The sequence below is a fragment of the Carcharhinus amblyrhynchos genome, chromosome 1, assembly GCF_965287045.1.
Source record: "Carcharhinus amblyrhynchos chromosome 1, sCarAmb.v2.hapA, whole genome shotgun sequence".
Lineage (NCBI taxonomy): Eukaryota > Metazoa > Chordata > Chondrichthyes > Carcharhiniformes > Carcharhinidae > Carcharhinus > Carcharhinus amblyrhynchos.
The window spans coordinates 139724701-139737911 of NC_137324.1; the positions used below are offsets into that span (position 1 = coordinate 139724701).

General features: G+C 42.7%; 1 protein-coding gene across 2 annotated transcripts in view; it reads left to right on the plus strand.

Moving 5' to 3' along the window:
* The window catches only part of naf1 (nuclear assembly factor 1 homolog (S. cerevisiae)), a 195620-nt gene that overhangs the window by 162023 nt on the left and 20386 nt on the right, over positions 1 to 13211 (plus strand). For both annotated transcript variants that reach the window (XM_080193425.1, XM_080193431.1), the window contains one exon: positions 8579 to 8675. In XM_080193425.1, the coding sequence (XP_080049551.1) occupies positions 8579 to 8675 (97 nt within the window). The remainder of the gene's footprint in view (positions 1 to 8578; positions 8676 to 13211) is intronic.

Here is a 13211-nt window from a genome sequence, read left to right on the forward strand (position 1 = left end):
TTGGGTAAGTTAAACAAAGACAAACAGTTCCTTGTAGTATAAGGACATGAGGAGACAGATTTAAGATTTTGAGCAAGAGTTGTAGAGGAAAAATGTGAAGAAGAAACTTTCTTCAAACAATGACATAGAACTCTGCCCACAAGAGTGGCGGGTGCAGAAACAGTCAATGATTTTGAAAGGAAATCAGATGGGCGGTTCAAGGAAATTAACCAAACTGGCTGTGGACGCAAGTGAGCAAGGTGGACTTAGTGAATTGCTCTGAGGGGAGCTGCAGTGGATTCAGTGGCCAGGTGGCTGCCTTTTGAGCTGTAAATGACAATGCTTATATGGCTTTGAGAGAATTAATTTGTTTTAATTATGAAATATTTAATTTCTTTTGGCCCAGATCCTTATTTTGAACAGCTCAATTCCTGGGGGAATAAAGAGCAGATTTAGGGTGCTGGGGAGTAAGTGCAGAGGAGATGTCAGGAGTAAGTTTTTCACTCAGGGTGGTGGGTGCATGGAATAGGCTGCTGGCGGTGGTGGTGGAGGCGGAGGCGGATTCTCTAGGGTTTTGTAAGAGACTTTTGAATAAGTACATGGGACTTAGAGGGTTATAGGTAAGCCTAGTAGATAGGGATATGTTTGGCGCAACTTGTGGGCTGAAGGGCCTGTTTGTGCTGTAGTTTTTCTATGTTCTATTTTTGGAAACTAATTTGAACTGTTGTGAAAAGATTCATGGTGGCTTGACAGCCTGGCCTATGACTTAAGAGAAGGTATTTAAAAACATGAAGGGTTTTAGTAAAGCAAGAGAAACCGTTCCTAATGGCAGAATGTTAATAAATGGAGGACACAGACTTAGTTGACAGAGCAAAGGTGATGGAAGGGAAGACTTTTTTGTACAGCAAATAATTAGAATTTGGAATGCTTTGTCTATTAGCATATTGAATGCTTCAAAATGGCATTAGATAGATCCTTGGAAGGAGAAAAACTTGCAGTAATATGGCAGAAAAGTGGAGGAGGGGGGCTAACTAATTGTTTTTAGAACCAGCACAGGCTATCTGTGCTATGTTATTCTATGGTATCACATCAGAGAATCTTACAATGCAGAAGAGGACCTTCAGCCCATTGATACTGCACCAGCACACAAGAAACACCTGAAGTCCCACCTAATCCCATTGACCAGCACTTAGCCTGTACTCTTGAATATTATGCTATGCCAAGTGCTCGTCTAGGTACTTTTAAAGGATGCGATGCAACTGGCCTCTACCATCCTCCCAAGCAACACATTCCAGACTGTCACCACTCTTCGGGTAAGAAAGCTTTTCCTCACGTCCCACCCAAACCTCCTGCCCTTCAACTCAAACCTGTGAACCCTTGTGATTGACCTTTCAACTAATGGGAACAGCTGCTCCTTATCTACTCTGCCCATGTCCTTCTTTTACACCTCAGTCAAGTCACCCCTCTGTCTTCTGTGTTCCAATGAAAACAACCCAAGCCCACCCAACCTCTCTTAATTTAAATGTTCCATCCCAAGCAGCATCCTGGTGAATCTCCTGTGCACCCCTTCCAGTGCAAGCACATACTTCCTATCGTGTAGCAACCAGAACTGCGCACTGTACTCAAAGTTTTGTACAACTCCAACATGACTTCCCTGCTTTTGTAATCTATGCCTCAGCTGACAAAAGCAGGTGTCCCCGCATTCCATTTTCACCACCCTACTAACATGCCCTTCTGCTTTCAGAGATTCGTGTGATGTTGCTAACTGCAACATTTCATGTGGAGTCAACTAACTTAGCACAGACCAGCAATTGAATCTGGTACTTTGTCCACTGTGTGATCTGGTTTTAGTTGCGCCATTGCCTTTTAGTCCATTGGAGATGTTATGGAATTCTGTGTGGCAGTAAGAAAGACTTGTCAATATGGATCAAACATTGATTATATTTGAGTAAATGGAAATGGGTTCGTATACATAAAAACCCTATGGCAGCACTGTGGTTAACACTGCTGACTTGGCACCAGGTTCCAGCCTTGGGTGACTATCTGTGAGAAATTTACATGTTCTCCCCATGGTCTGTGTGGATTTCTTCTGGGTGCTTCAGTTTCCTCCCACAGTTTAGGCGGATTGACCATGCTAAATTGCTGTTTAGTGTCCCAAGATGTGGACATTTGAAGCAGTAATATAATAAGTGTATGGGGTTACTGGGATTGGGCAAGGGTTGGGCCTGAGTAAGATGCTTTGTCAGAGAGTTGGTGCGGACATGATGGGCCAAATGGCCTCCTGCATTGTAGGGATTCTATTATTCTATATGCGTGCTATTTATAATGCTCCATTAAACTTTACATAAATAGAATGGGAAATGTTATTTTTAAAACATTCAGATACCTATTTAAAAGAATTAAGTCACACTTACATAGTTTATTATTTTCTTTGAATTTCTTTGAAATGCATCAACAGGTATTTTGTAATTGAACATGGCAGCCATTCTATGCATTAGCAGAATCCAAGATCTCTTAGATGTTGATTGAGAAAGGAATGCTGGACTGGGTGGTGGAAAAACTTTGGCCATTTTTTAACAGTTTATTGTATCATCTGAGGGATACCAATTCAACTTTTCCTCAAACTTGGATTTGGTTTTTGCTTTGCTGCAGTCCAGTTTATCTATTTATGTTGCAGTCCAGTTATGATACAAAGGTTTGTCTTGTTTCCCTTAGTGCATTGGATGGCGTAACAACAGAGTCTGGAGGCGTCCATGTTACAGCAGGTTTCTCATAAAATTGATTGGAATCATTAGTGAAAACACGATTTGTAGAAAATATGTTTGTAACAGTTTTGTCAGTGTGTAGTGCATATTCTAGCAATTCTGGTTTGATAATGTTGTTTTAAATTTGTGCTAGCAAGAGGATAATGATTGATGGTGTTATCTGGCAGAAATGATATAGGAATCTTCACTGTTGATAATTGAAATGTACCATCTAGATTGATAGAGAATGGAGAGCTGCAACAGCCAGTTGAATTCAAAAGAAATGGGGAGCAGTTCTTGCAAGTACTGTGTTAAATTTGACACATAGCCAAATAGTAGTGAAGTATTTGAAAAGAAATTGGAAACTTCAATGGAGTTGGCGTGTGTGATACTTTGGAATTCAGTGTTTGAGGTAGAGCAGGTAGCAATGCAGAAATGACTATTGATCTTTCCTCAGTTCCATCTTTGCTTGATAGTGAGTACTGGCAATTCTCCAGGATGCACTTAAGCCTTAACTTAATTGGATCTTGATGTTAACAGATTATTCAGTCTTGGGAGATCAGAACCAAAGCCAATCTCTGTTTTCGACATTAATCCCACATTTATTCACATCAGGAATGGGAATCTTCATATTTTCAGTAATTTGGGACCTTGAGTTCAGTTGTAGTATTCTTCTGACTCGGCTGAGATCTACCAACACAGTGCAGACTAAAGATAAAACCTGGGATCTTCTTGCTGTGCACTAATGGACTATTGTGGCTATGAGTATTTTGCATCAGTTTTCACCAAAGAGAAGGACTTGATAGATAATGAGTCTGGGAAAGTGTGTGTGGATAGTTGGAGTCACACTGAGATCAAAAAGGTGGTTGTTTTGGGGTTCTTGAAAAACATTAAGGTAGACAAGTCCCCAGGGCCTGATGGAATATACCCCAGAATACTGAGAGAGGCAAGGGAAGGAATTGGCGGGGCCTTGAGTGAAATCTTTTGTACCCTCACTGGCTACAGGGGAGGTCCCAGAGGATTGGAGAATAGCCAATGTTGTTTCTTTGTTTAAGAAAGTTAGCAAAAATAATCCAGGCAATTACAGGCCTGTGAGCCTTACACCAGTGGTAGGGAAATTATTGGAGCGAATTCTTTGAGACAGGATTTATTCCCACTTAGAAATAAGTGGACGTGTTAGAGGCAACATGATTTTGTGAAAGGGAGGTCATGCCTCGCTAACTTGATTGAGTTTTTCAAAGAAGTGACAAAGATGATTGAAGGTAGGGCAGTGGATGTTGTCTACATGGACTTCAGTAAGGCTTTGACAAGGTCCCTCATGGCAGACTAATACAGAAGGTGAAGTCATATAGGATCAGAGCTGAGCAGGCAAGATGGATATAGAACTGGCACGGTCATGGAAGACGGAGAGTAGCAGTCAAAGGGTGCATTTTTGAATGGAGGGCTGTGACAAGTGGTATTCCTCAGGGATCAGTGCTGGGACCTTTGGTGTTTGTAATATATATAAATGATTTGGAAGAAAATGTAACTGGCTTGGTTAGTAAATTTGCAGACGACACAAAGGTTGGTGGATTTACAGATAGCGATGAAGACCATCAGAGGACACAGGATATGGATCAGTTAGAGACTTGGGTGAAGAGGTGACAAGTGGAGTTTTATCCTGACAAATGTGAGGTAATGCATTTTGGAAGGTCTAATACAGATAGGAAATGTACAGTAAATGGCAGAACCCTTAAAAGTATTGATTGGAATCTCAATCTGGGTGCACAGGTCACTGAAAGTGGCAATGCAGGTGGAGAAGGTAGTCAAAAAGGCATACGGCATGCTTGCCTTCATCGGATCGAGCACTGAGTTTAAAAATTGGCAAGTCATGTTGCAGCTTTATAGAACCTTAGTTAGGCCGCACGTGGAATTAGTGTTCAATTCTGGTTGCTACTCTATCAGAAAGAAATGGAGGTTTTGGAGAGGGTACAGAAAATATTTACTAGGATGTTGCCTGGTATGGAGGGCATCAGCTATGAGGAGAAGTTGGGGAAACTTGGTTTGTTCTCACTGGAATGACGGAGGTTGAAGGATGACCTGTTAGACTACAAGATTGAGAGGCATGGACAGAGTGGGTAGTCACTTTTTCCCAGTGTGGACGAGTCAGTTACGAGGGGGCACAGCCTTTGGATGGGAGGAGCAACGTTTAAAGAAGATGTACAAGGCAGATTTTTTACACAGAGGATGGTGGGTGCTTGGAACTTGTTGCTGGCGAAATAGTGGAAACAGATACGTAGAATGTAGAAAACTACAGCACAAACAGGCCCTTCAGCCCACAAGTTGCACTGATCATATCCCTACCTACTAGGCCTATCTATAACCCTCAATCTCATTTAAATCCTATGTACTCATCCAGAAGTCTCTTAAAAGACCCCAACAAGTTCGCCTCCTCCACCACCACCGATGGCAGCCAATTCCACTCACCCACCACCCTCTGAGTGAAAAACTTACCCCTGACATCTCCTCTGTACCTACTCTCGAGCACCTTAAACCTGTGTCCTCTCGTAGCGACCATTTCAGCCCTGGGAAATAGCCTCTGAGAATCCACCCGATCTATACCTCACAACATCTTATAAACCTCTATCAGGTCTCCTCTCATCCTTCGTCTCACCAGGGAGAAAAGACCAAGCTCCCTCAACCTATCCTCAAAGGCATGCCACCCAATCCAGGCAACATCCTTGTAAATCTCCACTGCACCCTTTCAATAGCTTCCACATCTTTCTTGTAATGAGGCGACCAGAACTGCACACAGTACTTCAAGTGGGGTTGACTAGGGTCTTATAAAGCTGCAGCATTATCTCCTGACTCCTAAACTCAATCCCTCGATTAATGAAGGCTAGTACACCATACACCTTCTTGACCACATCCTCTACCTGCGAGGCCGATTTAAGAGTCCTATGGACCCGGACTCCAAGGTCCTTCTGATACTATACATTAGTTTTAAGGGGCATCTTAACATATACGTGAATAGGATGGGAATAGAGGGATATGGTCCCCAGAAGGTTTTAATTAAGTCGGGCAGCATGATTGGTGCAGGCTGAAGGACCTGTTCCTGTGCTGTAATTTTGTTCTTTAGTTTGTTATTTTGGATAACTTCAAAAAAAAGCAGAGAACCTGTGGTCCTATTCATACTATTGGCACAATGTGTAGAAATATCGAAACATAGAACAGTACAGCACAGTACAGGCCCTTCGGCCCTCAATGTTGTGCCGAGCTTTGTCCAAACCCAAAATCAAGCTATCCCACTCCCTATAATTCTGGAATGCTCCATGTACCTATCCAATAACTGCTTGAAAGTTCCTAAAGTGTCTGACTCCACTATCACAGCAGGCAGTGCATTCCACATCCCAACCACTCCGAGTAAAGAATGTACCTCGGACATCCCTCCTATGTCTCCCGCCATGAACCTTAAAGTTATGCCCCCTAGTAACAGCTACATCCATCCAAGGAAACAGTCTCTGCACGTCCACTCTATCTATCCCTCTCATCATCTTATAAACCTCTATTAAGTCACCTCTCATCCTCCGCTCCAAAGAAAAAAGCCCCAGCTCCCTCAACTTTTCCTCATAAGACCTAGCCTCCAAACCAGGCAGCATCCTGGTAAATCTCCTCTGCACTCTCTCCAATGCTTCCACATCTTCCTTATAGTGAGGTGACTAGACGGCACGCAATATTCCAAATGTGGTCTCACCAAGGTCCGGTACGGTTGCAGCATAACCCTACGGCTCTTAAACTCAAACCCCCTGTTAATAAACACCAACACACTGTAAGCCTTCTTCACGGCTCTATCCATTTGAGTGGCAACCTTCAGAGATCTGTGGATATGAGCCCCAACATCTCTCTGTTCCTCCACATTCTTCAGAACCCTGCTGTTGACCCTGGAATCTGCATTCAAGTTTGTCCTACCAAAATGAATCACCTCGCACTTATCAGGGTTAAACTCCATTTGCCACTTTTCTGCCCAGCTTTGTATCCTATCAATGTCTCTTTGCAGCCTACAAGAGCCCTCCACCTCATCCACTACTCCACCAATCTTGGTGTCATCAGCAAATTTACTAACCCACCCTTCAGCCCCCTTTTCCAAGTCATTGATAAAAATCACAAATAGCAGAGGACCCAACACTGATCCCTGTGGTACATCACTAGTAACTGGTCTCCAGTCTGAAAATTTTCCCTCCACCACCACCCTCTGGTTTCTATGACACAGCCAGTTACTTATCTAATTTATATAGATGATCTGGAGGAGGGAACCGAGTGCAGGGTGTCGAAATTTGCTGATGACACCAAGATTGGGGGAAAGGCAAATTGTGCGGAGGGTGTGGAGAGTCTGCAGAAGGATCTAGATAGGCTGGGCGAATGGGCCAGGAAATGGCAAATGGAATTTAATGTTGGCAAGTGTGAGGTGGTCCACTTTGGTAGGAAGAATGGTAGGAAGGACTATTACTTACGTGGCGAAAAACTGCAGCAGGCGACGGTGCAGAGGGACCTCGGGGTCCTTGTGCATGAGTCGCAAAAACCCAGCTTGCAGGTGCAGCAGGTGGTCAGGAAGGCGAATGGGATGCTGGCCTTCATAGCGAGGGGGATTGAATATAAAAGTAGGGAGGTCTTGCTGCAGCTGTATAGGGCATTGGTGAGGCCGCAGCTGGAGTACTGTGTGCAGTTTTGGGCGCCGCACCTGCGCAAGGATATTTTGGCCCTGGAGGGAGTGCAGAGGAGGTTTACTAGGCTGATACCAGAGTTGAGGGGATTGAGCTATGAGGAGAGGCTGAATAAACTAGGCTTGTACTCATTAGAGTTTAGAAGAATGAGGGGAGATCTCATTGAGACGTATAAGATGATGAATGGGATGGATAGGATAGAGGTGGAGAGACTCTTCCCGCTCAAAAAAGACAGTAGGACTAGGGGGCACAGCCTCAAGATAAAGGGGAGGCGGTTTAGAACGGAGTTGAGGAGGAACTTCTTCACTCAAAGGGTGGTGAATCTCTGGAATTCTCTGCCCGTTGAAGTGGTGGAGGCTGCCTCGCTAAATATTTTTAAGACGCGGGTTGATGGGTTTTTGATAAGAGAGGGGATTAAGGGTTATGGGGAGAGGGCGGGAAAGTGGAACTGAGCCACAACAGATCAGCCATGATCTTATTGAATGGCGGGGAAGGCTCGAAGGGCTGGATGGCCTACTCCTGCTCCTATTTCTTATGTTCTTATGCTCTTATGTTCTTAATTGGCCAAGTTTCCTTCTATCCCACACCTCCTTACTTCGTGGTCCTTTATAAATTTGGTTGAAATGCTAAAGGCTATCTGGTCTTTGACGGGGAATTAAATGGGACTAATTGCAAGACAAATTGAGGGCTGCCAGTTCAACTAAGTATTTTTGTATTATGTAAATTTTCCTGATGTGTTTCATGATGAAATTTAATTTCTAGTTGGATTTGTGCTCACCTCTATCTGAGTTCTTTTGACTGCTGCTGCTGAAGCCATTGCATTCTTTTTTCTGCTGTGCATCCTAATAGAAACTAAATTAAGTTCCAGTTGAGATAGTAATGTAATAAATTTAAATTTCAAATATGGAACATTATACAATACACATCTTTTGAGAGTTTTTTGTCTAGGTAACAGATCCTCCATATGCCTTAATGTCCTTATGCTTATGTTCAAGTTCAGTAGTAATGCCATTAAAATAAGATTAAGAGGTTTTTAGATAACACAGATGTCTCATTTAAAAGCCATGTGTGGTTGATTACTGCGTTTCTAAGTGTGACAGGAAGCCATGAAATGTAAGAATTAGTCATAAACCAAATGATTATGGTCTTTAATAGGCTCTGGATTTCAGTGATGATGAAAAAGAAAGGGAAGCGAAACAGAAGAAGAAGAAAAAGAAGCAACCAAATTATGGAGATAAAAACACTCAATGTGGTGAGTAGGCAGTTTTATCCAATGGTTTTGTTTACTCCCAAAAAACTTTGCCATGCAATTCTGTGGTTAGGTTTAAAGTATCACCTGCTATAAAATAAACGCCCCTGGTCAATAAGTATGTTGTTTACAGCTTTTTTTTAACATTCAGAGATGATATTGTCTTACAACAGCATAATCAGTTACTTTGTCATAGTAATAAAATCATAATGTCTTGCAGCTAAGTAATTTCCAAGAGCACTTCGTTGTCCATTAAAAATACCAGGCATTTACATTTTCTCTCATCCACAGTTGAGTGTTTGAAAATGTGCCCTTGATTCAAAGCCCTCCGAAGCTGTGGAAAGGAGCAAAGAAAAATAATTTGTATTCAATCCATGAACTATTCTTCCAGAAGTTTCAGCTTAATTTCAGCAATATATCTACTGAAGAAAATGTAATGGTTTCTGATTGTGATGATTACTGTTTTGGGGAGACCGTTTAATCTCAGGAGATGGTGAAGATGTGTGTGCATGGACTTCTAGCACTCATTCAGTAAAGCTCCATGTAAGAGACTGCAAAATTTGGAAGCACATAGAATTGACATCAACCATCTGACATGGGTAGCAAATTGTTTAAGAAGGGGAAGACGGTGGTGCAGTGCTTTTTTCCCTAGACCCAGGGTAATGCTGTGAGAACCTGGGTTCAGATCCCACTACAATGGTTCATAAAACTTGAATTAAATAAAATAGATCAGGAAAGAGAACACTCAATGGTTATAGTAGGAACGAAGGCATATAGATAATGAGAATAGATCTTGATTAGAAAGAGTGCATTGGGAGTTGATTTGGGTCAGGAAGGATCAAAGTGAATGTTCTTGCTGAACCGTTATCCAGTGGTATGGGTGAGGGTTCAAACTAATTTGGAAAGAAGATGGCAACGGCATTAGACAATGCTCGGTAAACTGACGGCTGGGAGAGGATAACAGCAACACAATAAAAACAGTCAGAAATAGGAGGGATCAAGGGAGAGAAATCTGAGGCAGTGTACGATGGGTTTGATGTGCATGAAGCATGGTAAAGGAGACTACAAAGGGATGAGGGAAGAGTTGGTTAAGGTAAACTGGGAGCAAAAACTTTATGGTGGGACAGTGGAGGACTTTCAAAGCGATCTTTCACAGTGCTCAACAAAATTATATATCAATGATAAGGAAGAACTGTAGAAAAAGAGATAATGAGCCATAGATATCTAAGGAAATAAAGGAGGGTATCAAATTGAAAAAATCCGTACAAAGTGGCAAAGATTAGTAGGAAACTAGAGGATTAGGAAATCTTTGAAGGTCAGCAGAAAGCCAGGAAAAAAGCTATAAAGAAAAAGGATGAATTGTGGGAGTAAACTAGCTCAGAATATAAAAAAACAAAAAGCAAACGTTTCTACAAATATATAAAACGAAAAAGAATGGCTAAACGTTGGTCCTTTAGAGGATGAGAAGGGGGCTGTAATAACTGGAAATGAGAAAATGGCTGAGACATTGAACAGGTGTTTTGTGTTGGTCTTCACAGTGGAAGACACAATGTGCCAAAAATTGATGACAGCAAGGCTATGCAGGTGAGAAGCAAGAAACTATCATTATCATGAAAGAGGTAGTGTTGGGCAAGTTAATGGGGCTAAAGATGGACAAGCCTCCTGGTCCTGATGGAATGCATCCCAGTGTACTAAAAGAGGTGGTGGGAGAAATCGCAAATGCACTAGTGGTAATTTACCAAAATTCACTGGACTCTGGGGTGGTTCCTGCAGATTGGAAAACAGCAAATGTGATGCCACTGTTTTTTTAAAAAAAGTAGACAAAAGGCGGATAACTGTAGGCCGGTTAGCTTAACTTCTGTAGGGAAAATGCTTGGATCTATTATCAAGGAAGAAATAGCAAGACATCTGGATATAAATTGGTCCATTGGGAAGATGCAGCATGGATCCATGAAGGGAAGGTCATGTTTGACTAATTTGGTGGAATTCTTTGAGAACATTACATGTGCAGTGGACAATAGGGAAACTGTGGATGTGGTGTATCTGGATTTCCAGAAGGCATTTGCTATTCTGGGGGGTTTAAACTGATTCAGAGGGGGATGGGAACCTGAATTGTAGCTCCAGTGTACAGGAGGATGAGAATAGGGAGGTCATGGATAAGGTTTCTAGGTCGCAGCAGAGTATTGGCAGGCGGGAGGGTGGTTTTTATACTTTAATGCGAGGAGCATACGCAATAAGGTGGATGAACTTGCCTGATGAACTTGGATTGGTGCCTGGGACTTCAATGTTGTGGCCATTTCAGAGACATGGATAGAGCAGGGACAGGAATGGTTGTTGCAGGTTCCAGGGTTCAGATGTTTCAGTCAGAGCAGAGAAGGTGGTAGAAGAGGGGGAGGCGTGGCATTGTTAGTCAAGGACTGTATTATGGTGGCGGAAAGGATGTTTGATGTGGACCTGTCTATTGAGGTAGTATGGGCTGCGATTAGGAACAAGAAAGGAGAGGTCACCCTGCTGGGAGTTTTTTATAGGCCTCCAAAAAGTTCCAGAGATGTAGAGGGAAAGGATTGCAAAGATGATCCTGGATAGGTGCGGAATTAACAGGGTAGTTGTTATGGGGGACTTTAACTTTACAAATATCGATTGGAAAAGCTATAGTTCACACACGTTAGAGGGGTCAGTTTTTGTCCAATGTGTGCGGGAAGGTTTCCTGACACAGTATGCAGATAGGCCAACAAGAGGTGAAGCTACGTTGGATTTGGTGTTGGGTAATGAACCAGACCAGGTGTTAGACTTGGAGGTAGGTGAGCACTTTGGTGATAGTGACCACAATTCGGTTACGTTAGCCTTAGTGATGGAAAGAGGTAGATATATACCGAAGGGCAGAAGTTATAGCTGGGGGAAAGGTAATTCTGAGGCTATTAGGCAAGATTTAGGATACATAGGTTGAAGTAAGAAACTGCGGGGGCTGGGAACAACTGAAAGGTGGAGCTTATTCAAGGAGCAGCTACTGTGAGTCCTTGATAAATATGTACCTGTTAGGCAGGGAGGAAGTGGTCGAGCGAGGGAACCGTGGTGTACTAAAGAAGTTGAATCTCTGGTGAAGAGGAAGAAGGAGGCTTATGTAAAAATGAGACACAAAGGCTCAGTTAGGGCACTGGAGAGTTATAAATTAGTCAGGAAAGAGCTAAAGAGTGTTAAGAAGAGCTAGAAGAGGACATGAGAAGACTTTGGCGGACAGGATCAAGGAGAACCCTAAAGCTTTCTATAGGTATGTCAAGAATAAAAGATTGGTTAGGGCAAGATTAGGTCCAGTCAGAGACAGTAGTGGGAAGTTGTGCGTGGAGCCTGAAGAGATAGGGGAGGCACTGAATGAATATTTTTTCAGTATTCGAGCAGGAAAAAGTCAATGTAGTCGAGGAGAATACTGAGATACAGGCTTTTAGACTAGATGGGATTGAGGTACATAAGGAGGAGATGTTAGCAATTCTTAAGAGTATGAAAATAGATAAGTCCCCTGGGCCGGATGGGATTTACCCGAGGATTCTCTGGGAGGCCAGGGAGGAGATTACAGAGCCTTTGGCTTTGATATTCATGTTGTCATTGGCTACAGGTATAGTGCCGGAAGACTGGAGGATAGCAAATGTTGTCTCCTTGTTCCATCCTGGGAATTATAGACCGGTGAGCCTTACTTCTGTTGTGGGCAAAGTTTTGGAAAGAATTATAAGGGATAGGATTTATAATCATCTCAAGAGAAATAAATTGATTAGAGATAGTCTACACGGTTTTGTGAAGGGTAGGTCGTGCCTCACAAACCTTATCGAGTTTTTTGAAAAGGTGACCAAAGAGGTGGATAAGGGTAAGGCAGTTGACGTGGTGTATATGGATTTTAGCAAAGCGTTTGATAAGGTTCCTCATGGTAGGCTACTGCAGAAAATGCAGATGCATGGGATTAAGGGTGATTTAGCAGTTTGGATCAGGCATTGGCTAGCTGATAGAAGGCAGAGGGTGGTGGTTGATGGGAAATATTCAAACTGGAGTTCAATTACAAGTAGTGTACCTCAGGGATCTGTTTTGGGGCCACTGCTGTTCGTCATTTTTATAAATGACCTAGATGAGGGTGTAAAAGGATGGATTAGTAAATTTGCGGATGACTCTAAAGTCAGAGGAGTTGTAGACAGTGAGAATGGATGTTACAGTTTGCAGAGGGACATAGATAAGCTGCAGAGCTGGGCCGAGAGGTGGCAAATGGAGTTTAATGCGGAAAAGTGAGGTGATTCACTTTTTGGTAAGAATAATAGGAGTACAGAATATAGGGCTAATGGAAGGACTTTTAGTAGTGTTGACAAGCAGAAAGATCTCGATGTACATGTGCGTAGATCCCTGAAAGTTGGCGCCCAGGTTGATAAGGTTATTAAGAAGGTGTGCGGTGTGTTAGCTTTTTATTGGTAGAGGGATTGAATTTTGGAGCCGTGAGGTCATGTTGCAACTGTACAAAACTCTGGTGTGGCTGCACTTGGAGTATTGCGTACAGTTCTGGTC